Genomic DNA, 24,813 nt, shown 5'->3' with positions numbered 1-24,813 from the left:
TATTTCATACTAGCTGGACAGGTCAAGACCCCTCAGGAGCTCCTCTAGACTGTTTGTAGCCTTTGCAGACAGGATTAAGGCTCAAGCTATTTCCACCCAAATGTTGTCTGAGTGGGTATCTAACTGTATTAGATCCTGTTATGAGATAGCCAGATTAGATCTAGCTATGCAGGTTAGTAACCATCCTGTCATGTTTCAGGTAGTTTCTGTGGCTTTTCTAAGAAGTATGCCTTTTTCAGAAATTTGCTGGACAGCTTCACAGGGATCAGTCTACATTGTCACCCAGTACTACTACTTAACCGTGGCAGGATCAGGATCAGATGCCCCCATTTTGTTACAGCTGTCCTACAGTCCTTGTTTACATAGGGCTCCTATCATCTACTTTCTACCGATGAGGTCACTGCTTGCTAGTCACCAGAACTGGGATCCATGAGGCCAATCACTTGGCGAAGAAAGAATGGTTACTTATCCGACAGTAAGCATGGTTCTTCAAGATGTGTTGTCCATGTGGATTCCAAAATCCATTCTTTTTCTTCTTCCACAAAGTCCTGTAGATACAGGATTCAGTACTGGCAAAGGAACTGAGGGATGGTTGGATCCACTCTGCCCTTTATGCCCTGATGTTGCAAGGTGTGAGGATCCAATGGACATCACTAGCCAAAATATCTGATCTCATTTGCACAGGATACATACTCACCAGAAGCGGAATCCATGTGGACTACACATCTCAAAGAACCACAGTTACTGGAGAGAAGTAGCCATTCTTTGTTTAAGATTGGGCCACTTTCATCTGATTGGCTAGAAATCGTGCTTTGCTGCAATGTCTGATGGAGATTGAAAGCAGATGATTCTCATGCTTTAGGTATTTCCTGAGACATTTCTCCTATTTTCGGGTTGAATATTTAACGCTCAAAAATGAGACATTGATAAGACTAGCTAGAGCCATGCAGCTTTGTTATGGCATCTCAGTACTGACCTCCAGCTTGCTATTCCTGTCCCGAGTCATGCCTAAGCATTTGTGCAAAGTTTGTATTATGTGCAAACATCCACTATGCACTGGGTTGACAGCAGCTCTGGGCAGGAACTTTGTTGAGCCCTTTATGTTTAACGAATCATCCTAATCATTTTATCAGAGTAAAGAGTTCAAAGGATAAGTGTAATAACCTGGTGTACTATTATGACCTCTCAAACATTGAAGCTGTGAGTATGTAGTGCTTTTCATGATCAGACATACTCAATGTTGAGGATACTCATCATCTTCTTGTTGCAGGATTAGGCCTTTAGCGTATGTATACACTACTATTAAACTCCCACAGCTGGCCCGTGTCTGTTTAATCAGGCTTGCAGGGCTTGGGCTAAAAGGCTGTTTAATTCCAGTCTAGTTGTTCAGGCTTGGGCTGGAGACCTTTGAGAGCTGAATGTAGAGATGAAAGAGAAGGATCTTGCCCCCTCCCCCATCATATTTTAGCAGTTTTAAACAGAAAAGACATCCTGGTTTGGGTTGCCCCAAACCATTCTGAATACAAGAATGCCCTTTGAAGGGAATGGAAACTTAGACATCATGAATCAGAACTTTCTCCGTGGTGCTTAGTGAGTACATTTCTAGTGCTATTTGGCAGCTGCAGATATGTTTGTGGAAGGAAAAAAAATCAAATATTGATGGGGATTTGTGGTTTACTTAAGAACCACATGAGCAGCACACGAGTTGTGTCTTCAGGCTCTAAATACAGACCCGGCATCAGTCATCCTGCTTTTACACTGTGAAAATGTTCTATCAGCACCAAGCTCTTTTGCTGTTAACATCCTGTAAACTTAGGTTTTTGGGACATCCCCATCAAAATATTTATTGGCCTGTCTAAATTTGAACTGATAGCAACCTTACATTAGGTTGCAAAAATGAACATATATTAGTATTTATTCAGATAAGAGGTGCATTTTGAGCAAGGTAATATTTATATCAGGGGTAGGCAACCTATGGCATGCGTGCCGAAGGCGGCACTCGAGCTTATTTTCAGTGGCACTCACACTGCCCGGGTCCTGGCCACCGGTCTGGGGGGCTCTGCATTTTAATTTAATTTTAAATGAAGCTTCTTAAGCATTTTAAAAACCTTATTTACTTTACATACAACAATAGTTTAGTTATATATTATAGACTTATAGAAAGAGACCTAAAAAGGTTAAAATGTATTACTGGCATGCAAAATCTTAAATTAGAGTGAATAAATGAAGACTCGGCACAGCACCCTGATTTATATCCTTTGAGAGCAAGCCGTATTTTCCATTTTTCCTTGCCATTTCCTGTACAATGTATAGGAAAGTTTTTAAGGAATAATGCAAATATGGAAGTAACTTTGTCTGAAACAAAACTGACAGGATTTTAAGAATTGCCAGTGTAATGAAACTTTTTTGTTTGTTTTGTCTTTTAATTGCTTTTTAATGTAATGAAGTAAACAGTTAAGCATAACACCATAGCCTTGAAATGTTTTTTTACCAGAACAAACAGGTTTGCAGATATAGTTCAGCGTGCAGATTAGGGTCTTCATTCTGTGTTCTGTCGTGTACCAGGAGAGGGCACTGAGCTTTTTAAAAATGCTTCAGAAATTAACCTTCATTTTTCTTCTGTTGAAAGTTTTGCAGTCAAGATTGAAAACTTTTTACTGTCCCAAATACTGAGATTGAAGGCAATATAACTTGGTTTGAAATAAAGAATAATTCTTGTGGAGAGGCATTCCATAAAAACCAAATTCCTAGTGCTGTACAAAATTGAGGCTTACGTCATGATATATAAACATTTTCTAGAGTTTCTGAGGGAGAAAACCCATAGTAAGAGCTTGAGACTGACCTTTATTTAGGGAAAAAGTGATATATCTCAGCATGTCACAAGGGCAGCACAATTTACATATTACCCTGTTGCTTCTTACTGGGCAAAGCTGTATGTATACTCTGGCTCTGGGTGGAGTTTCCATGTCTAAGCTTCTGTCAAATGTAGTCCATGTTCAGCATATATCTGTGCCCATAGATGGGTCTTTATTAACATGTTCACTGGGGTATTTTTAGTGTCATTTGCCTTGTTCTGCCTATACTGACCAGGCAGCTTTTTTCTTCTAACACAGACCAGTATAGAAATTGAGATTGCCATTACGTTACAAGCACAAAATCTTCTGTGGCTAATTGTGTTCATACTTGTTAGAAGTGCAGAGCTATTCTAAAGTACCTGTCAGCATACAAGAGTAGTCCTGAGCCATATACCTGGAAAAGCAGTAGTGGTATGAGCACAAATGGGAATCAGAAAACCTTATTATTCCTGTCCCTTATAAAGAAATTGAAGGAAGTCCTCCGTACCTCAGTTACTGTCTCTGTAAAAAGCAGGAGGTGGAAGGAGGGGGGAAGGATGATGCTTGCCCACATTTGTAAAGCACTGTAAGATCAGTGGATGAAAAGAGCAATACATTTGTATAGTAATATTTATTAATATTGTGGAGGAGAGACTAATGGTAGCCCCTCAAATCCACAGCTTGTTCCTCTGTGAGAGAGCAGGCTTCACAAATTAAGATTTCAATTTAGAATTGACACCTAAGACTAGGAGGATATATGGTACAGAGGATAAGGACCTTGAAAAAGAAATTCTACAAGTCTGACCCAAAGAGGAGTGATATGTGAATTAGCTCCCGCTGTGACGGGAAAAATATTTACAATACAAATTGTATGTAAATGCAAAATTAGGGTAGTGCCAAACATACAAGGCCACAGTCCATCCTGGGTCATGTCAGAGAAGTGTGTGGTGCAAAGATAACTTTTGTTTCAGTTTTGCATCCCTCCCTCCCCCTGAGCTTGGCACCTGTCTATTCAGCTAAAGCAGCTGAATGGCTGATCTAAGTTGCTCCTGGCTGTCCATTGCCCTGTGGGTCCATTCTGGTAGTTACCAATCATTAGGACACAAGATTCTCCGACCTTTTCCCCATCTCATGCAGTCATGCCCCCTACATCACCTAGAGAGTCTCTTAGGTACAGGACGTATTCAGGTAGCTGATTAAACCGGCTTTCCAACTGCTTTGCAATGAAATAACAGAATGTGTGGTTCAGGGTTATTCTCCGAAGTTATTCTGAACAGAATCTCTGGCTTTCAGGTTGTTGTCAATAAAGAGAGATTTCTCTCCTCACTTAATTTAGAAGAAAGGGGAGATCATGACAAAGAATATTTATTTTCCCTTTCAAGTGACAGAAGAAGCTTAGCTTGAATTTGGGAAAAGATCATCACTAGAGCAGTTAAAGTAAAAATACTTCATACAAAAAGGAGTTCACGTGTTAAGTAAATTACCATGTGCAGCAATTGGAACAACTAAGCAACAAGGATTAATCAGTTTTTATAAAGAAAAACTTTAATTAAATTTGGGGAAATAGAACTGCCAACCCAGCTGTCCATCCTACTCCCCCTGCCCCCAGCCCTGTATAGTTTGCCTGAGCTCCCTGCATTTTCCCAAGTTCCTGTTTATAACTCTTTATGACAATGTATTATCTGATGACTGTTGAGTTTCTTTATTACACTGTCTGTTACCAGTGGAGTTTTAGAATCTAGACTTCCCTTATAGGAGCAGGATCTTTCAGGGTTAGAATCAGCTGTCCTTTAATTTGTGTTTAGTTTTACGAAATGTCAGATCAAATAAGTATCCTGCATGTTGCGGAACCGGTATTGTACAGCTGACCGTGCCATGGACAATTTAATATGCTACATCTACTTGTAAAAATGGATTTGTGTATAGTGTTCTAAAGAGCAACACTTAAGGCTTCTTTGGGGAGCGAGGGTGATTGGGGGGGGTCACTTTTCTTTTTTTGGACATTTGATCTGACTTTAACTGTTCTTTTCAAATAGCAAGTAATTCAAATCACATGTTGATCATTGCAGTGTATGACTGTACTCCCATTTAGCACCAGTCCCTCCGCTCTATACCTACCCAGCTTCAGAAACATCCAATTTCTCCTTTTCCTCTGCTGTTAGATGTTGCCTGCGGCAGGAGGCAAAGCAACTGAGAAATCAGAGCTGCCTGCCAAAAGCCACTCGTGGCTCACAGCAAAAAAGAAAATACACACTCCCTTTTGGCAAATCAACAACCTCACGTCAGCTTTAAGGGCTTAAACAATATATGGGCTTGGCCCAGAAGGGTCCCTCGGAGTTCAGCAATAAACAGTCATTGAAACAGTGTAATTTTAAGGGGACAGCTAAGTGTGCTATGCTGAGTGTCAGCGCAGTGCAGTGTTGTTAGATTTCTATCTGTATAAGCTGGTGCTCAGTTGTGATTTACTCAGGAAATTTAGTTCTACCCATGACATTTTATACCTATGTGATCTTGTTACCATGCCACTTCAGAATCCTTTGCATGTCCATTACTGCAGGTGCAAAACTATATGTCTGCATGAAGCAACAACTGTTTTGCATAGATAGTTTGCATGGAGTTCATAGTCCTAGCAACATTAGTATTCCTAGAAAAATCCCATGACAATTGCCACAAAAGACTGTATTTGCCCTTCCTCTATGGCTATGTCTACTCTACCACTTGTGTTTGCAAAACTTACGTCGCTCAGAGATATGAATATTCCACTCCCCAGTCCGGCATAAGCACTAATGTGTGCAGCACTATGTCGGTAGCAGAGCTTCTCCCACCGAACATAGCTACCACAGCTCATTGGGGGTGAATTAATTATGTCGACAGGAGAATTCTCTCCCATTGGCATTGGATGGATACACGAGAGATCTTACAGCAGCGCAGCTGCATTGGTACAGCTATGCCTCTGTAAGCTCTCTAGTGTAGACATAGCCTTAGATACAGAACAAATCTTCCTTAATATCCAGTACTTTTTTCATTATTACAGTGTTTTGATGCTATGCTCAAATATTGTGAACCCAAACTATTTTATGGGAAAAAAGTGATACATAAACATTTAATAATTAGTTTTTACAATGTGTTAATAGTAGTTTGTTAGGATTTTCAGAGTCTTGTCTTAAATACTTTTTATAGCCAAAATTCATGGAATGTTTATACTGTGTGTCAAGGCACCTCTTTCCTCTTGCCAGCCTTAGCATTTCTCCCCTCTGGCGATGGTGGGCCTGGAGTAATCAGTTCCACTCAGGTAGGGTTTGGCTTCCCCCTTCGGTGCTCCCTTCGTTTTGTCTTCAGGGCAGGCCTGAGGGTAAGCCTAAGGGATGCTCCTTCCCCACTCAAAAAGAGAAATAATCCTATAGACCCAAACAAAGGGTGATACCTAACCTGCCTCCTCGCTGGGATGGGATGTCACCCTGTTGTTTGTCCTGAGGTGTCAGTCCTTCCCCTAGCCAGCACTCGGGCTTGCCTCTGTTGTATTTTCCAACTCCTTCCCTTCCAATTGTATAGAATCTTATTATCGTATTTTATTTCCTGACATAAAGGCTTGCTTCTGCTACCTTCTGTAATCAGCCTTTCATATCTTAACATCTTCCTTCTCTGTCGAACTCGGCTATTTCCCTGTCTTAAAGTATTTAGTTTCTTACTATTTCTTGACTCTAATCCATCTTATTGTGGTCCATCTTATTGTGCAGTTCATGTAATATACCCTATTCATCTGTATCCTTATAATTATAATTATTTACCTCATTTTCTCTTCGTACTAGAATTGGGCTGAGAATGGCAACATCTGTATGGATCATTTCCCATTCATTGCTTTTACAAGATTGGGAGTTTGCTTACGTCATGTTAAGCTCTTTTTACAGCCTCTGGAGCAAGAATAAAATGGTAACAAGGCAGTCTGCCCTCTTTAAAGTAGTGTCGGTGGGCCCTGGCCAGCTCGCCCCTGTTGCAAGGCATGGGCCCATAAGATAAATGTTCCAAGGGAGGATCAGGAGTTAAACTGGGAATGGGGGCCATGTGTTTGTCAAGTGCGTATAATGCTCACCAGGTAAAAGCACTTTGTGGAGTTCAGTCACAGGGAGAGAGAGGGGGAAGCCTGGAGTCTTGAGAGACTTGGAAGGAGGCTCCCTGGAGCAGTATCGGAACCCTGGTGAGGGTGATCTGGGGAGGTCAGTGAGAACTCTAGCCTAGCCAGAAGAAGGAGGGCTATCCCAGGGGAAGAAGAGGATTACAGTGCAGCCCCAGAAAAGAGTGCAGTGGATGCTAAGTTTCAAGGAGAAGCTGGGGGTTGGGTGAAGCCTGTCATAGTAAAAAACAGTCCCAGGAAGGAGGGCTGTGATCACTTTGTCTGAAAAGAGAAGACATTTGAGCCCAGAAGAAAGTCAGCAAGTATAGAATCAGTCTCTGGAAAGGAGAAGCAGGGCATCTTGTGGCTACAGGGGAGGGGGCACAGATAGTACCATTATTTAGGGTTGACAGGGCTGGGAACCCGTGGTAGAGGGGCGCATGTGTTTTCTGCTGTGCTACCACCGAGGCAAAAGATGCAATGACCCCTGCTATTAAGGGGAGGAAGAAAGAACTCATCAGAGCTCCGGAGCTGGAAAAAGAGAGGTCAGATATTGTTGCGTGCCTGGCACAGGTCAGGTATGGCAGATAAGTTGTTTCCTTTTGATTTTGATTACCCCAGAAAGGGTGGACTTTTGAGGCTGGAGAGTCAAGTCAACTCAACTCACCTCAGCAAATGAACTGTATTGGAGTCCAAGAGAGTCATTGAAAACCCAAGAGGGAACCAAGAGGCAGGTTGATGCAGTGCCGCACCATGCCATCGAGGGCCTGCTCTGGGATTGCACTCTAGTACAGGCATTAAGGTTGGAGAGTTATGGAACATCTGTTCTTCCATTAACACACAGTATGATTAGTAAGAGTTGTGGCATACATCACAATGATGATAATTAGTAAAGCCTTCAGTGGGCCTTATGTGGTTATCCTGATTAAGGGAAATTATTTTAAAAGAAGTCATTGGAAAAAATTACAATTAGGAGGAACCCTGCACTGGAAATTCTGTGACACTAACTTCACAGTGTAGTCTTCCTTGTTACCTGAAAGGACAGGGTATATAGGCCAGATTGAGGGAGTGAGGTCTTAGAATCCCCCAGAGTCCCTAGGATCTATGAGCTTCATTTCTGCAATTTCCCAGCAGCCAGAATCTGAAGGTGCCAGAGAACAGGACCTCCATGTTGTTTTCTGACCCTTCCTTGTCTGCACAGCTCCTAAAGGAGCAAGAAGGGATAACTGTGTGGTATCAGGTGTGGAAGGGTAGTTAATACTGCAGAGAGAGACCTCTGGCTTAGTTTGCTTACCTGTAAGGTGGAGGTAGTAATAATCCCTGGGGTATTGTAAGGATTAAGGAATTAATGTTTGCAATTTGCTTTGAGCATGGATAGCCCTAGATGTGCTCCATATTATTAACTGTTTTATTGTTTACTGAGTTATTGATTGCCTCTTGATTTCTTGTACTGGCTCCAAATTGAAGGAGTCCAGTTCCATCTCTGTTACTGATTTCCCACAGCATGCCAAATGCAAAAAAAGAAAAAAGCCCAGTATTCTATTCCAAGGTCTTCGGTGTGTAAAAGCATTATACAGATCCCTCTGTATGACTTGTCTTTGCTGTAATTCCTGTCAGTTGCTAGACAGGAAACATTCTCATTTATTACTGATTTGTCTTCCCACCCCTATTTGTCCATTTCATCTACCTTTTGCATCTTATCGTAAACCTATGTCATGAGCTTTCTAGGGCAGGGACTGTCTTATTACTGCTTGTACAGCACTTGAATTGGGCCCACACATGCTACCGTACTCCTAATAATAACCATAATAGTAACAGAGGGCTTGTATGATCTGGAAACACATTTGGGAGTTTGATCTTACAATGGATCTGCACATGGAATATCCAGTGACTTCTTTGGTTATTCATACAGAGGTCTGCAAGGAGCCCTGATGGATTAGAATTTGGTTACTCATGCTTAACCTTTTGCATATAGGTAGGGTATGTTGCACAGGGCTTCCAGGGAGGGAAGCACATTACATGTGTGTCTCTCTTCTTTTAGTAACACAAAGAACAATGTTTCAGCTCCCAGGCAAACCACATCAGGCCTCACCTTATGAAGAGAGGATGGATCATTGCAGCTTGGGGCTTCTAAAAAAAATTAAAAAAAAAAAAAAAGAGGAACGACAAAAGTGGAAAAAATGAGGGCTCCTTCAGGGCTCTGAGAAGGATTCTGTTGATCCTTATTCCTGGCGAGTAAGGGATCCTTCTGAAAATTGACTACCAGCCACCACACACTGAGGTTTTCAAAAGCACTGGTCATTGGCATAATTCTGTTCCCACTGTAGTAAATGTAAATTTCATCCTTGAGTAACGAGAGCGGAGTCAGGACAACTCAGCACCTTTGAAAATCCCACCATATATCAACTCTGCAAATGTTCTGATGCACACTTTCTCCCTGGTGCCCCGCTTTAGTAATGCAACTGGAAGGTGTTGATTTTCATGGAAGGAAGGGAAGGATGAATCGTGTTTCTTCAGGCTATGGGATGGATATGGGGCTGCTTCACTGAGGCTACTTCAGTCTAGTGAAGTAACTTTTGCAGCTGTAGCGCTCCAATGTGGGGTAGTGAATACAGGCAAAATAGGGTTGTCGAGTCTCCACGAATCAAAGGTTAATCTTTAATTATAGATTATGTCATGTGATGAAACCTCCAGGAACAGGTCCAACCAAAATTGGTAACCCTAGCAAATAATCACGGCTCCCAAACAACTTGCTGGGGATCCCTAGAGAGCTGGATGTGCATACCCTCTCAAGCCAACTGAAATCCTGCCCCTTCCAACTCAGCACAATTGCACCACCTCCCTGCACCCTCTGAAGAGGCAAAATTTGGTCCATTGTGGGTAACTGCAGCCTGTTTCAGTATGTAATTTCTAACATCCAGGGAATTTTGTGAGTAAACATTTTCTGGATTCCAACTGAGGTTTCTATTTACCATTCTTACATTTTACTGCCTCCATGACTGGAAATTTCTGACAGCTGTCTGCTTAAGAGCAAGTAGTAATCTCTCTTCTCCTCAGGCAAATTTGGCACCATGTTTATTTTCAGTATCATGTTTGTTATCATAGGACAAAAATCCTCACGTTATATTTGGCCGTCTACTGAGATGCAACTATCATCTTTCTTGGACCTGCATGGGTAGAGTATTAAGTAACTTGCTCCATACAAATACAAACTAAGAGGAGCCCTGACCAACACAGTGTTGATTGTCTAATAACTTAGAAGTTTTCATGTTGTTATGGTTTCAATATTAAGAACCTTTTTTCCACTGCAATGAACAAAGGGGCTTTTTCTGTGATACAAAGGTTGTAGGCAATAAAATGTGACTGTAGAATAAGGTAAACATTTACTACAAGGTGTATTCTTTTGTCTCTTTGTTTCTTGTTTAGATTGAAAACATAGATGCGTGTCTGAGTTTCTTGGCTGCCAAAGGAATAAACATACAGGGTCTATCAGCAGAGGGTGAGTCAATCTGTCATTCCAAAATTTATCTTGTAATGAGGGACATTATATTTAGGTTTTTTTCCTCCATTTAAAAAATATATACATCCAGGATCACTGGAGATTTGATAGGACTTGTGCTGTTGTGCTTTCCTCTCTTTTCCACATTCACTGTATGAAAGGTAAGTAAAATACATGCTGGACTCAATGCTGTTAACTCTTTTACTGTAAAAATAAACCATGGGAGGGAATTAAATTCATTCCCTTTTTAAAACAAAACAAAACACATACACACCAAACAAACTAAGCTTGCAGCTCTATTTCTAGAGTTCTAGAAATGACTCACTGAAAAACCAAAGCCTGTGTATTTATGGTTGTGACAAAAGCAAACTGTATCTGAAATAGCAGCATGTGAAAAAAGTATAGAATTAAATAACTACAGAAAAATACATTTGTAGTCCTGTGATGCAAGCATTTGCTCACATGCATAATTTTACAAGTGCAGTAGTCCCGTTGTGGTTGAAAAATAAAGTTATGCATGTGATTAAATGCGTGTAGGATTGGGGCCTATATTTTTTTTTTACCACATTAATGATTAATTGCATCATTGCTAAAGAATCAGAGTTTTAATTTTAAAGTGAAAACTGGACCATTAACACGTCATGACTTGACACTTTATGAAACTAGAAATGCTTTACCCAGTTTTCTTAAACAAATGTTTTAGTAGTTATGTCCTGAAACAAAATTTTTTGTTGTTTTTTGTTGGATGTCTATTGAAAAGTGTCAAGTTACATTTTTTAAAAAGAAACTTCTGTTTTGCTGTTCTATTTATTTTTCTGTAGTATGTAAATTTTTACATTTGCCTTTGTAAGTGCATGTAACAATGAAATGAATTTAAATGTTACAAAATGAAACAAAAATAAAAAAATTAGATGCTGCCCCCCAGTTAATCAGTCCACCCATTGAAACCATTTGTCCTCAGCCACATTACATTAATAACTACCTACTGCACAGATTGTAGTGCCAGCATGTCGTACATCAGGTTTCACCTTACTTTCACTTAAGTATGTTTGAAAAAGCAAGCAGGTGCCAACAACCAGTGTAAGCAACAGTTAAGTTGGACTCTGAACGTTTTAGGTTACACCTACCTCAGTATTTCCCAGAACAAGTAATTGGATTTGCAAGTTCAGGTGAGACGACTTTATGGGCTTAACTTCTCAAATAAGTTTGCTTGCAAGCTTGATTTTTGCATGCATAAACGTAACTTAATTACCTATGTACTTAAAGCTGTGATTTCTCCCTCTCCGCTTATGTTACTGCTTAAAAAGCAAGGTGAATTTGATAGCCTGTCTGATCATGTGATTGGTAATTCTTAAAGAGAAGCGCTGCTGGCCCTCTCAGCTGGAATAGAAAAGCTTTTCTCTCTTGGCTTTGATTGCCTGGTTGCCAACAACCAAAATCTCCTGGCTGTAAGCTTTAGTGTGCATAGCGCTGGGGGATTCCCAGCTCTTCATGCCAAAAGGATAATTATATTCAGTTTCTAGCTGTCTCACACTCTTAATGAAAGACTAACTGACTACTGTACTTCAAGCATAAATATACTCAGTGGATGAGCAGTGACTACAAAATTCCCAGCTTCCTGCTACCAACAGAACCCGAGTGAGAAAGTTTAAAAACAAGATGCATTTCTTTTAATTTCTAAACAATTGGGACGTTAGCATTCCTCCCTTTTGGGGTTATACTGTGTTGTTACATACAATGATAATATGAGACACATACTTTGAATTAAATGTGTGTGAGAGAATTCCCCTTTAGGAGAAGTAGATTATCATTTGCAAAACACAGATGCCTTCCTGCAGCCTAAGGGTGTAAGAGAACAGCCAGTGTTGTTTAGAAGGAAGATCCTTAACATGAATGTGGTTTAACTGGAAGTATTTTTACGGTGAGTTTGGTACTCACAAACTACTAGTTCCACGTTTGTTCCCCCCGAAAGTAGATTTTCAGTGGGGTGATAATTATCTGAAATAATTGCTTCCTCTAAGCATAAAGTCATATTTAACGTCCATTTGTTTCAGCTTCAGGGTTTTCCACTGAAGTTTCTTTTCATAGCACTTCACATCTTAGTAGACTCTGGCTGTGAATTTAAGACTCTGTTTTGATGTGGTTGGACGTACATAGGTTTTCTGACTGTAAAGTACATTCAAGTAATTTAATAAAGATATAGCATCACCCAGTTTCTAGGCATAAGTGGCCAGCAACATTTGCAATGTCCACCAAATGCACCTTGCCCTACTACAGCATATTCAAATATGCCATATTGTAGGGAGGGGAGAGCTAGTGCAATTCCTGCTTCAAACTAAAGATGCTCTTTTGAGATTCAGAAAAGATCTTAAAGGCCTCCTTTCTCCCTCTCAGTCACCTTCATTTCATTTGCACCCAGGACTTATTGTCTGGGGCTCTCCCTCATTGCAATACATGAGGATTTAACTTCCACTTTAAAATGGTGTGGTTTTAGAAAAATAAGTTTATTCATCTTGATAATGATAATGTGCAGAAAGCAGGGCAGCAGACCATTAATACATGCAGTAGTATTATGACAATATGAGAACAGTTGGCTCAATGTAAACAATCCTTTCCTACTGAGTGCCCTAAATTGGATTCAGACATAGGGAACAGAAGTCGTCTTCCCCTCCTAGGAGAAGCTTTAAGATAATGGGCCAAATCGTGTCTCCCATATTCCCCCAAAAAGTCCCCTTATAATCAGTGGGGCTACTCAATTGAGTGAAGTGAGTGGGATTCAGCCTAAAGCCTCTAAAAGTGGAAGCCCTGCATGTCCGTATATGATGATAAAACAGAAAAGGCGAACCTGGCTGCTTCTGCACAATAAACTCCCGTTTTCAACCCGGATAAGAGAGACATTTCCGTGCACGTTTCACCTCGTGTAACTTTGTCAATATGTTACGAAATCCCAGACAAACCAGCTGAAGTGATGAGAAAACTGTCTCGAGTAAAATTCTTTACTCAGCTAACCTTAGAGGTCCATAGGCTGTCCCACCAGATCACAAAACCACTCTCAGCAGAGCCCAGGGTATCCCATTCTCATGACATCTACTAATTCAGTATTTATATATGGTACCTTTTAGAGTGACACAAGTCAGTCTCCAAAGGATACAACAGCGCAAACTTGATGGCAGCCAGGGGGATGCCACTAGTGGCTACCACAATAGTAGTGGAATGAATTACCTATCTTACTCTTCCATGTAAGGGACTAAATATACTACTACTAAAAAGGTTGAAGATTGTCATTTTTGGGCTTGAAAGTAACATTTAATTTAAACCTTACTCTGGGAGATGCATGTTAGCCATGACGGGAAGCAATCATCTCGTAAAAAACAAATAAAAACATTGAACTCGGTTAAACAATGACATAACCAAACAAGCCAGTAAAGTGTTGGGCGCAGGTTGCTAAGATCCAGTGGGTCAAATGCAAATAATTGTATTTACTCCCTTTGCAAATGTTCAGCCAGGAGGAAGTAGGAGTTTATAATCAGTTCAGAATGGAAATATAAACTGAAGCCTCCTCTGGATTGCTCTAGAGTGCATCCATTTTTGTCTACACCTTTTGTATAAGGAGGAGGTTCACTATGGAAGTGTAATTTGTACTCCTCAGTAAAGTAAAGCTACACTTAAATAAGTGGGCTCCAATGTAGGCAGACTTTTATTATTTCTATTACCTTAGGAGCCCTAGCCATGGACCAGGACCCTGTTGTGGAAGGAACGTAGAAATATAGGACAAAGAGAGAGTCCCTGCACCAAAGAGCTTACAAACTAAGACCTCAGCTAGTACATGTTAACAAGGGCAGGTTTCTGTGGAGATGTGGAGGAGCTCTTGTCTTCTCTTTCCACTGCCATTTTTCCTCTAGTTACTCATCAGTTTGAGCTTTGTATGCATGCCTATGCTGTTCCCTGGACTGATGCAGGCCCAGTTTCTGGCCTGTTGGAATTCCAGCTCTCTACTTATTCTCACCACTTTCCAAATAGTGTTCCTAATTGCTAAGGCTTTGCAGATTACAGATGCTGTGTATGTGCAGTAGGAACTAATACTTTCTTTGTAGATAGCAGTTGCACCACCTGTGAAGTAATAGATTAGCTGGATAGAGATCAACTGAGCAAATTGTGAAGCCATAAAGTGATAAAAGGAAACATTTTACTAGTCTTCAGAACAACCACTATCTAATTTCGGCCATGTCTATATTTTTTCCCTTTGTACTGAAATTCATGCTTGTGTAGCTAAATTACTTTCAGCTCAGCTGCAGCTTGTACTTTGCAAGCAATTTTTTCTTTCTCTTTGATTAACAGAGTCCTAAGCAGAGTCTGTATTTCTGCTGAGTTGGTTTGAATTTATTGGAAATCTGTCAGTCCCACCTCTTCTTCGTAAATTAAACAATTTTCCTTCTTTCCCTATGGCTAAATCTCCTAATCCGAGAGGACTTTCTGCATATAAGAATATCACATCACTCTTGGCTACTTTCTAATGTTGTTCCCTGGGCTGGATTAATTTTTTCTAGAACACACACAGCACCACTAAAAGGAAAGTGGTAGCCGCTGGCTTTCTGGATAGGCTCTGAAGAGTGTCCACCCATGAAATTTTTGGTCCCCCAGACCTATATTATATGCAGTTATAGTGAGCCTTTTTTGGTAGTGTCCCCTTTTGTTTTCTTTAATAGCCTATCTCAGCCTCACTTGTTGTTCTGGCTGAGAAAGGATGTAGTTGCCTTCAAAGACTCTTGGTGTTGGGCAGAGAAAGTTTCCTAAAAGTGATGTGAGCATCGTTCTCCCATGCCAAGGAGCGGCATGTGTTGCCTCTGCAAGAGGCCTACTCTTTGTCAGCTCTTGCATTCAGAACCAATCTGTGCACCTGAATTCTGGTCCATTGTGTAGTGCTACAAAGTGCTCCTGCTAAACCACCTGGCTGGCCTATTCTACTCATTGTAAATCTGTTCATTTTATTCTCATAGTGCTAGATGCTTTAGGGCACTGGAATGAAAACTTTACTCAGTAGTTTTTCTCCTTCATTCCTTTTTGGCTTCAATTTTTTAGATTCCACATGTAGCAACTTTTTAACTCTTAACAGCTGCAGTATAGTCCTGAGATTTCATTCTAATTGTCCCAGACACTAACTTTATCCCTATCCTATTGATTTACTTCCTTGTTTTCTGTGGATTTCCCTGTTGCCTTGCCACTGAGTCTTGCATACTTTTGTGTCAAGAAAGAAAGTAGCTTGGGCAGCTTTTCAAAATTGGAAGTCAAAGCAGTAGGAGCAACAAACAGCAGATGTCACTGTATGGAGATGTCCAATCTACCGATTGGACAGGGTGGGGAGGGCTTCTTTTTTAAACTCTGCATTTCTCTGAAACCAGAACATCTGGCAATATTTGTTTAAAACTTAAAATATAAATAAAGAGCCCTTCTTTTTTCTGTGTGGCCAAAATGAAAATGATTGGGTTACGTGCTCATGCTCTCATAACCCAGTATGTGTGTTTATACTGATGCAAAACAGAGAAGGGGAGTTCGAAATGGAAGTAATTCAGATGGTACTCACTGGCAAAACACAGAGAGGCTGACGTACTCTCTGTGTACAAAGTCCAGTGACAAACTGCCAGGTGAATTACCTCAGTCCGTCTTTCGAGATAAGAGAACCAGAAGTGCTCCTAAAAGGCCTGTTTGAAATATTTTGCTTATTCTTATGCTCCCTATGCAGTTAATGGAAGTTTTTCTTTTACTTCAGTGGAAACACCATTGAGTCCAAAGTCTGTGGGTATAATTTTTCTTGTATCCTGTTTAGAAGATATATTTTGCTTTGACAGATTATAGACAATGTGAAAATATTGTCAAGGTATAGAAGAGGTTTTCTTTGTTTCTTGTTTTGCTTTTCATTGTTTTAAGGGTATATTTTTGTGTGGGTTCTTATTTTCTGTGTTTCTAAGACAATGTTAAAACCAGGTTTCTCTTCTGATAAACACAGCAGATGGGCATGCACTCACACATATCAAATTATACATTAAAGGCAGGGCTGGTAGCACCACTTATTATTGAGGTTGCCTGACATCTCCTATTATAAGTCCTTTTTTCAGTTGCTTATCACTTGCTAAACTTTAACCATGAGGTAATTTGAGCTGAATTTTTCCTTCCTGAGTGTCTGTCTGCCTCAGGTTGAATTATTTTGAAATATTTTGCCAAAACAGTTCAGCTATATCTGAGAACAAGGTGCGGGGGAGGGGAATACTGAATCAATGTTAAAAAAAAAAAAAATTCTGGCAACTTTCAGAGCGCCCGTGGTGTGAAGCAGGAACTTGATATTTGGTAAGGTATGTCGTCTTCTGTTCCTGTGAAAACCAGCCCAAATTTGGTCAAGTTATAAGCCTTTAAAAATTGCTGTTTGCACATGCTCAGTAGAGGCTTCGTAGATTTTAGCAGCTATATTTCCACAAGATTCTGTCTACACTTGGGCTAAGAAGGACTTTCCCTGCAATTGCAGCTTGGGTGAGGTGTGGCGCCTGTGCCCACAGAGCCCCCTCGTGCACTCTGAACCCCCCATTTCTGGACCCATCCCAGAGCCCACACCCTGTCCCACGCCCCAATCCCCTGCCTCAGCCCGGAACCCCCTCTCACATTCTGAACCCCTTGGCCCCACCCCAGAGCCTGCACCCGCAGCCAGAGCCCTCACCCCACTGCAGCCCATCCCCGTGCCCTAACCCAGAGCCCATTCTGTACTCTGAACCCCTCATTTAAAAACACATAAAGACAGCAAAGTGGAGCACTCAAAAGTTAGGAAATAACAGTTTTAAAGTTGTCTGTGCAACCTTAATGTAGCCCCTTGGGCATATGCATTATGGTACATAACCACATACTATTTTTTCCCCACAGGACCCTTGTTCGTGTGTGTGTGTGTGTGTGAGAGAGAGAGAATATGCAAGATAGAACATGTGACAATCAGAAACTTAAATGTTTACAAATTCACTGCTAATTTCTTCACATGTGTTGTGGACACCAGGCCCTTATTGCCTTGTGAAAAGACCAGACTAGTAATTATCTAGTTTAAGTATAGCCACTAATATATGCACTAATTCTGTTTCTTAATTCAAGTATATTAGATTTTCATATTTGAAATAAATTAGACTGACATAATGAAAACAATGCAATTCTGTATGACTGTGTGGTTCCTCCCCATCATGCACATTGAGGACTAGAACTTACAGCAAATCATTTGCAGCATGATGTTGCTACACTGCATTTGATTTTTGCATCTTAATTTTGGCTTAAAGGAATTCTTTATTAAAATGCACCAGTTCACAACATGTCTTTCATTTCTAATACATCCACTGCAATCACTGTAGGGGAGAAATAACTAATTTACTTTGTGGTTGATGCCCAATGTTAATCAACTGTGATACCAATTAGTTTTGCAGTGAGTCTGTTGTATCCTAAAGGAATTAAATTCAGGCAGTATTATGAACAGTGTGAATGCTGAAATAAGCCATTGTACTGTAAGAAAAAACTAAACTGGTAGTTGACAAATGACTTTTAAAAAATTGCCTTACAGAAATCAGGAATGGGAATCTAAAGGCCATTCTAGGACTTTTCTTCAGCTTGTCTCGGTATAAGCAGCAGCAGCAGCAGCAGCCACAGAAACAACATCCACAGCACCATCCATCTCAGCAACCTCCAACAGTATTCCAGCAACCAGGGCCTCCATCCCAGTGTCCGATTGGGGTGCAACAGCAACAGATGCCGGCTTCACCCCAAACACAGTGCCAACAGCCCCAGCAAACTGCACATCATCAATTAAAAGCACAACCAGAAATGCAGTCAAGGTGGGATGTTTTCTATTTTTTTTTCTGTTTTAAGGCATTTCAGAAACAAAAACAGCCTCCATCGTAGTTTCTCCTTAAAAACAGAAGGTATTTAGTGTCTCATCTTATCAGAAGGTGAAAGCTGCACAACAATCGATTTCACACCCCTTGAAGTCAAACTAGAAGTAATAATGAAGTTCTGTCTGTGACAGCAATGTTCATTTATACAGGTTTAAAATGCCTGCTACATGAGTAAGCAGGATTTAGTTGGGTTTTTTTTTATTATTAAAGTGTGGTGGCTTTATTTCTTTTGCTTTATGCTAGCAAAGCATTTAATTAGGTGTACTTGTCAGGCAACAGCACAGTCATTTACACAAAACCAAGGATGGTGGCCTAGAGGACACTAACAAGATTAAGTCTGGACTTTTATATTAAATATATCTTTACAGGGATTCCACTAAGCATGGTGATTTGTCTCTTATTTTTTTTTTATTTTAAGATCCTTGCTGAAGCGTTTGGATAAAAACGAAAGAAATCTCCATTGAGAAATAGCTTCACCTTTACTGTTGGTTCAAATCCAACCTAAGTTTGTTATCGAAAAGTCGTTACCAATCTGATAGCTTTTTCGTGGCTTATAAGAAATGAGTTCGATGGTCTCACTCTGGTTGTCATTAGACAAATGTCCACATTACAACTGGCACCTTGTTGGCAATCCCCAAAGAGAGACCAGGCATTGAATGCACTGTGAGGATTAAGCTATCCTCTGATACTCAAAGATGGTCCTTCCAAGTTAGATTTCATGCACAAAAGTGGAGACAGTGCCCATGCTGTACCTATTCTGTGTACTTCCGTCTATTGGACTACATACCCCTGTGAGGGCGATGGGAGTAAAGTGAGCAGGATTTAGCACACTGAAGACATACTTGTACACCTCTTTTATCTCCTGTTCTAAATATATGGACACTGATTTGTTTTCAATGTAACACTGCAAATCAGTTTGTAATTTTAAATTGAGTGCTACAGCAAGGCTAGTTTCCGAATACCAAAAACCCCACCAGAGGTATAAATCCTTAAGATGAGTCTGGCCAAGTGGGACAGTTGTCAAAGCTTGTTCCATTTTTGGCCTTTCAGCATAAACTGGGCTTTCTTTTTATTCAACAAAGCAGGGATTTTTTTTTCTGTAATTGAACATAGCCATTTTTCGTAACAGCTGTATGAAATCGTCATAAGCTTCAGTGCAGAATAATTACTATAAGATGAAGCTGAGCAACAAGAACTTGTTTCAGTGATCCTTTCTCAACACTTGAACATTGGTCTGGTGCCTGCAAAGTAGTTTATGAATTGAATTAAAATCAAAGTAATTTAAAAAAAAATCAGTCAAAACCAAACATCTAACCTGAGGATTTGTATATTGGGAGAGTTGTGAATTGACTGTAGCATGCATTAACGTTACCAATTCGTTCAGTTTCTTCAGACCATTGTATATAATAACAAGTTAGAAAGAAATGAATAATAAAACTTGACTTTGCAGTAACATACAAACCTGGTCAGTCTAGGCTAGTGCTGCACCTCAGTTCTGAACCTAACACACATTATAGAAAACGAATCAAGTCTGAGGAGTTATGCTGGGGGAGAAGCTCTTTGTCATGTGAAACATATGGGAAAAACTCTCTTTTCTAAAATCATTGGCTCAGCTCAGTAGCGTTTTGTGAATGTTTCTTCTTTGCTCACTCTTTTTCTTCCGCTTTTTCTTTCCTGTCATACAGTGCATCACCCAGGGACTCATCTCAAAGCAAAATCATCCGATTCACACTCGGTCAGAAAAAGACTTCTAGGTTAGCACTTCTTCCTCTTCTGTGAAGCATGGATAACCCTCCTTGCAAGATTTCCAACTGCATGTTTAGGGTTCATCTTTAAATTATTTGTCTGATGGTTTGTAGCCAAGCATTTAGAATAGCTAAAATATACGCAGTATTAGAGAGCATCCCCTTGTGTTCTCTCTAATACTGCGTATATTTGGTCAACTTTCCTTTTGTTAATTAGGAGAGAGGGTGGAGTCACTCAGGTTCACAATCATGCTGGAAGGACATAACGAGAGGGAGCCCACAGGGATCAGTTCTGGGTCCAGTTCTATTCAATATCTTCATCAATGATTTAGATAATGACATACAGTTTGCGAACGATACCAAGCTGGGAGGGCTTGCAAATGATTTGGAGGACAGGATTAAAATTCAAAATGATCTGGACAAACTGCAGAAATGGTCTGAAGTAAATAGGGTGAAATTCAATAAGAACAATTCAAAGTACTCCAGTTAGGAAGGAACAGTCAGTTACATACATACAAAATGGAAAATTACTGCCTAGAAAGGAGTGCTGTGGAGTCAATAGTGTAATGCTGTTGCAAAAAGAGCGAACATAATTCTGGGATGTATTAGCAGGAGTATTGTAAGCAAGACATGAGAAGTAATTCTTCCTCTCTACTCCATGCTGATTAGGCCTCAGCTGGAGTATTGTGTCCAGTGCTGGGTGCCACATTTCAGGAAGGATGTGGACAAATTGGAGAGAGTCCAGAGAAGAGCAACAAAAATGATTAAAGGTCTAGAAAACATGATCTATGAGGGAAGATTTTAAAAAGTTGGTTTGTTTAGTCTGGAAAAGAGAAGACAGAGAGGAGACATAACAGTTTTCAAGTACATAAAAGGTTGTTACAAGGAGAAGGGAAAAAATTGTTTCCTTAACCTCTGAGGATAGAACAAGAAGCAATGAGCTTAAATTGCAGTAAGGGAGGTTTAGGTTGGACATGAGGAAAAACTTCCTAACTGTCAGGGTAGTTGAGCTCTGGAATAGATTGCCTAGGGAGGCTGTGGAATCTCCATCACTGGAGATTTTTAAGAACAGGTTAGACAAACACCTGTCAGGAATGGCCTAGATAATACTTAGTCCTGCCATGAGTGCAGGGGACTAGACTAGAAGACCTCTCCAGGTCCCTTCCTGTCTTATGATTCTGTGTTGGCAAGAAAATAATGGACCTGGGTCATTCTTGCGAGCTTTTCATTTTGAAAAGGGAAGGTTTGAAAAGTGAAGATTCACACAATTTCTGTACCAGTTATTCTTTTCATTTCTACGCTGTTGAAATTACTAATGTCAGGACTAGTTTTCTCTTGGGTAATAAAAAGTGGAACTTAGTCAAGTGTGTCAGATGAGACAAAACAAATATTTTATCACTGGTCCTGGACTCCCTATTGCCCTGTAGCAGAGAACAGCTAATCTCACTGATAATGAGTAGTAGGTGTTTCTGTCCATTTTGTCCTTAATCACAGCTTGACTTGAATGCCATCCCCTATGAGCAACCCCTCACAGCAGCAATTAAAAGGGCTGCTCTAATTATTACTAATACCTTTGGTATTAATCATGGACTTTCTTGTGATTAGTATTACTCTTGATATTACACCTCTACCCCGATATAACGCGACCTGATATAACATGAATTCGGATATAACGCGGTAAAGCGGTGCTCAGGGGGACAGGGCTGCGCACTCCAGCAGATCAAAGCAAGTTTGATAAAACACGGTTTCGCCTATAACGCAGTAAGATTTTTTTGGCTCCCGAGGACAGCGTTATTTCGGGATAGAGGTGTAGAATGCTGTCATGTACTTAATTAGGAATTCCAGTGTAGTTCTGCATTAACTATTGTAGTTTATTTGATATTTTTACTCATCTTGTGCACTAACCAGCAAATTGTATCCCTTTCTGTAATGTGGAAATGTGACCACATTACTTCTGTCCTATAATTTGGATTCACGTCCCCCACATTTTGTATTTTATTTGGTGAAGAGAAGGTCTCGGCATCAGAAAGATGTTTTGTGCTAGAACCCATATTCTGAATCACCTTTTAAGCCTTACTGAGTCTCCCTACTCTTTCCCGCCTAAGGCCTTGGCTACACTGGCGCTTTACAGCGCTGCAACTTTCTCGCTCAGGGCTGTGAAAAAACACCCCCCTGAGCTCAGCAAGGTACAGCACCGTAAAGTGCCAGTGTAAACAGTGCCTCAGCGCTGGGAGTGCGGCTCCCAGCACTGTAAGCTAATCCCCACAGGGAGGTGGAGTACCTGCAGCACTGGGAGAGCTGGTGGCGCGACCACACTCGCACTTCAAAGCGCTGCCGCGGGAGCACTCCTGTGGCAGCGCTGTACAGCTGCAAGTGTAGCCATACCCTAACACTAACTTGACACCTGAGATGCATCACGTTCACCCTCAGGTATGGTTACAGTCTGAATTAGTTCACATATTAGCTAGCTAAAGGTGCTGAAGAGCAATAACCGAAAGAGTTCTCTTAACTTTGTACCTGATCAAAAAGCCAGCAGCTCCATTCTGAAACTAGATTTTTCCCTACAAAGGCTGTGGCTACAGAGCTTACAGCTGTAGTGTTGTCATAATCAAAGTAGCTATATTCACTTCCAAAGCGTCCTGGGCAAGTAAAAAGATATGTGCTTAAAACAAAATTAATCAGATAAACACACATCAGGAATCTGATGGAAGGATAAGTGGTTTGACAATATATCTGCTTCCTAAGTGTTTATTCTTACATATTTATATAACTAGCAATTACAATAATAACTGAATTGACAGCCTGTGCTCTCTGCTGGTCAATGTGTCTGGGCTGTCCCCTTCGCTTTTCTGAGCAAACCATTTTGTTTCAAATCTTTACAGCACTATTGAGGACCGTTTAGGAAGAATAACTGCTTTCTCATCCACTAATCCTACCAGAAAAAAAAAAAGAAAAAAAGAGTAGGGAACGAATTCTAAAATAGTCCAGTAACTCTACTGGGGGGGTTAGAACATAGCAGGTAACAATGTGGAGTGTTTCTTTAGAATAGACTGTCAAGTGATGTAGCCTGAAGGCTCTTCCTGCCTGCAAAAGACTGAATTCAGCATCTATTAAATAATGTGGGCTCTGCATGAACTCTCTTGCCCTGCCAACTTCAAGGAAAACATCAAAAATGGGACCGGGAGCCCTAAGTGTTCATGTTTCCCATCTTTTCTCCTCACCACCTTCTGCCTCTTCATCTGTAGCCTTCTTTTCAATAGATAAAGTATTTCAGGTTGTTCTAAGTTTAATTTGTCTTTGACCAATGCCATATATAATTTTCTATCATCCCCTAGTGTTGAAGCTGGCTGAGGTTCTTCATAAACAGTTGAGAACTTAAGGTGGTTGTCTGGGATACAGCAAAGTAAACCTCAAAACCCATAATGTTGTGTGCCAGAGGCTGTGGTAATGTGAATTTATAAATACAATATTTTTGTTTTTAGTGGTGCCCATATATTTTGTCCTCCTCTGAGCTTTGGAAGCATGTGCATGCATGTGTTAACATTTATGCTTTTCCCTTTTTTATTTTTTCATTTCCCCTTCAGTAATCTCTGAAGAGTTAGTTGATTATGAAAGCAGTGTTAAAGCCCCCCTCCTGACTTCCAGTGCTAATGGTGGTATAGATGTAACAATGATTTTGCACATTGCATCCCCCATGGCAGTATTCCCTGAGTAACGTTTTACTACAGTATGATAATAAGGGCTTCTGGATTAGGCTCATTGGTGGTACACTTCATTTAGGTCACAGTGATTTTATAGACAGTTTTTGTTTTTTTTTTTACTTACACTGAAAATAATAAAGGTTGAGAATAGCTCATGTCTTTCAATGTTGCCACCATACATAATGTGAGCAGATTCTGGCTTTTAGCCTCAAAAATGAAGATGTCACACTACTTTCGAAGGTACTCGAAAGTCTCAACAATTCTCTACAGGTATGTACTTTGAGGGCATTATTTCATATTTTGTTTTTCCTGTATTTCATTTATTTAGATTCATAAAAATGTGCTGTACATATATGAAGACTATGATTTTCAAGGGTGCCTCATCTGAAGGAATGAGAAGCCCATATCTTATTCAAATTCACTGAGAGTTGGTCATCTAACTCCATTGGGCTTTTTTTAAAAATACCAGCTACCCCTAAAAAAAATCACATAATAGAAGAAATCATTCCCATCATCCTATTCTAAAACCCAGATTTCCTCTCCCCAGAAAAAGCCTGATAAAGCAGATAAAGGTTGCAAGCCCAGGGCTCAGCTGGATCAAAAGAGAAATGCATTCCAATGAGGACCCTTCGTTGACAAAACATGACTATCAGCATCCTGCAGTTTAACCCAGGGGGCTGTTCAGCTCCTCAAACTCCTCAGCTGATCCCACTGCTGTGCTAGTACATGGGGAGAGTAGTGGTCTCCGAGGCAGCCAAAATTCAAACCTTAGAAGGTTTTGTAAATCCAAAAATAAACAATATTAACCTTCCATTGAAAATCAGTTGGTAGCCAGTTCAGTTCCCAGAGTACAAATGTAATGTGTTTCCTATAGAGAAATGCCCATTGTTAAGCAACAGCCACATTTTTGCCCCATTGTTTGTTTCTGAATTGGATGTAGTCCTATGTAGAATGCATTTCAGCAGTCTAATTTAGGAACATAAGGCCAAATTTTTTACACCAATTTTACA

At 40.4% G+C, this 24,813-nt stretch overlaps 1 protein-coding gene and 1 long non-coding RNA gene across 4 annotated transcripts in view; one reads left to right on the top strand and one right to left on the bottom strand.

Annotated features, from left to right (window-relative positions):
• The window catches only part of LOC116833215 (uncharacterized), a 29,144-nt gene extending 17,480 nt beyond the window's left edge, over positions 1-11,664 (bottom strand). For both annotated transcript variants that reach the window (XR_004375626.1, XR_012655763.1), the window contains exon 1: positions 11,572-11,664. This is a non-coding gene — a long non-coding RNA (uncharacterized LOC116833215). The remainder of the gene's footprint in view (positions 1-11,571) is intronic.
• The window catches only part of NAV2 (neuron navigator 2), a 364,005-nt gene that overhangs the window by 136,367 nt on the left and 202,825 nt on the right, over positions 1-24,813 (top strand). Inside the window, exons 4-6 of one of the 2 annotated variants that reach the window (XM_032794560.1) lie at positions 10,372-10,444; positions 18,027-18,297; positions 20,043-20,111. In XM_032794560.1, the coding sequence (XP_032650451.1) occupies positions 10,372-10,444; positions 18,027-18,297; positions 20,043-20,111 (413 nt within the window). The remainder of the gene's footprint in view (positions 1-10,371; positions 10,445-18,026; positions 18,298-20,042; positions 20,112-24,813) is intronic. The other variant, XM_032794565.1, reaches the window with a different exon arrangement.

Source organism: Chelonoidis abingdonii, chromosome 4, assembly GCF_003597395.2.
Source record: "Chelonoidis abingdonii isolate Lonesome George chromosome 4, CheloAbing_2.0, whole genome shotgun sequence".
In the NCBI taxonomy this organism is placed as follows: domain Eukaryota; kingdom Metazoa; phylum Chordata; order Testudines; family Testudinidae; genus Chelonoidis; species Chelonoidis abingdonii.
The sequence above is the reverse complement of the archived record's forward strand: the minus strand, read 5'-3'. Positions and strand labels throughout refer to the sequence as shown.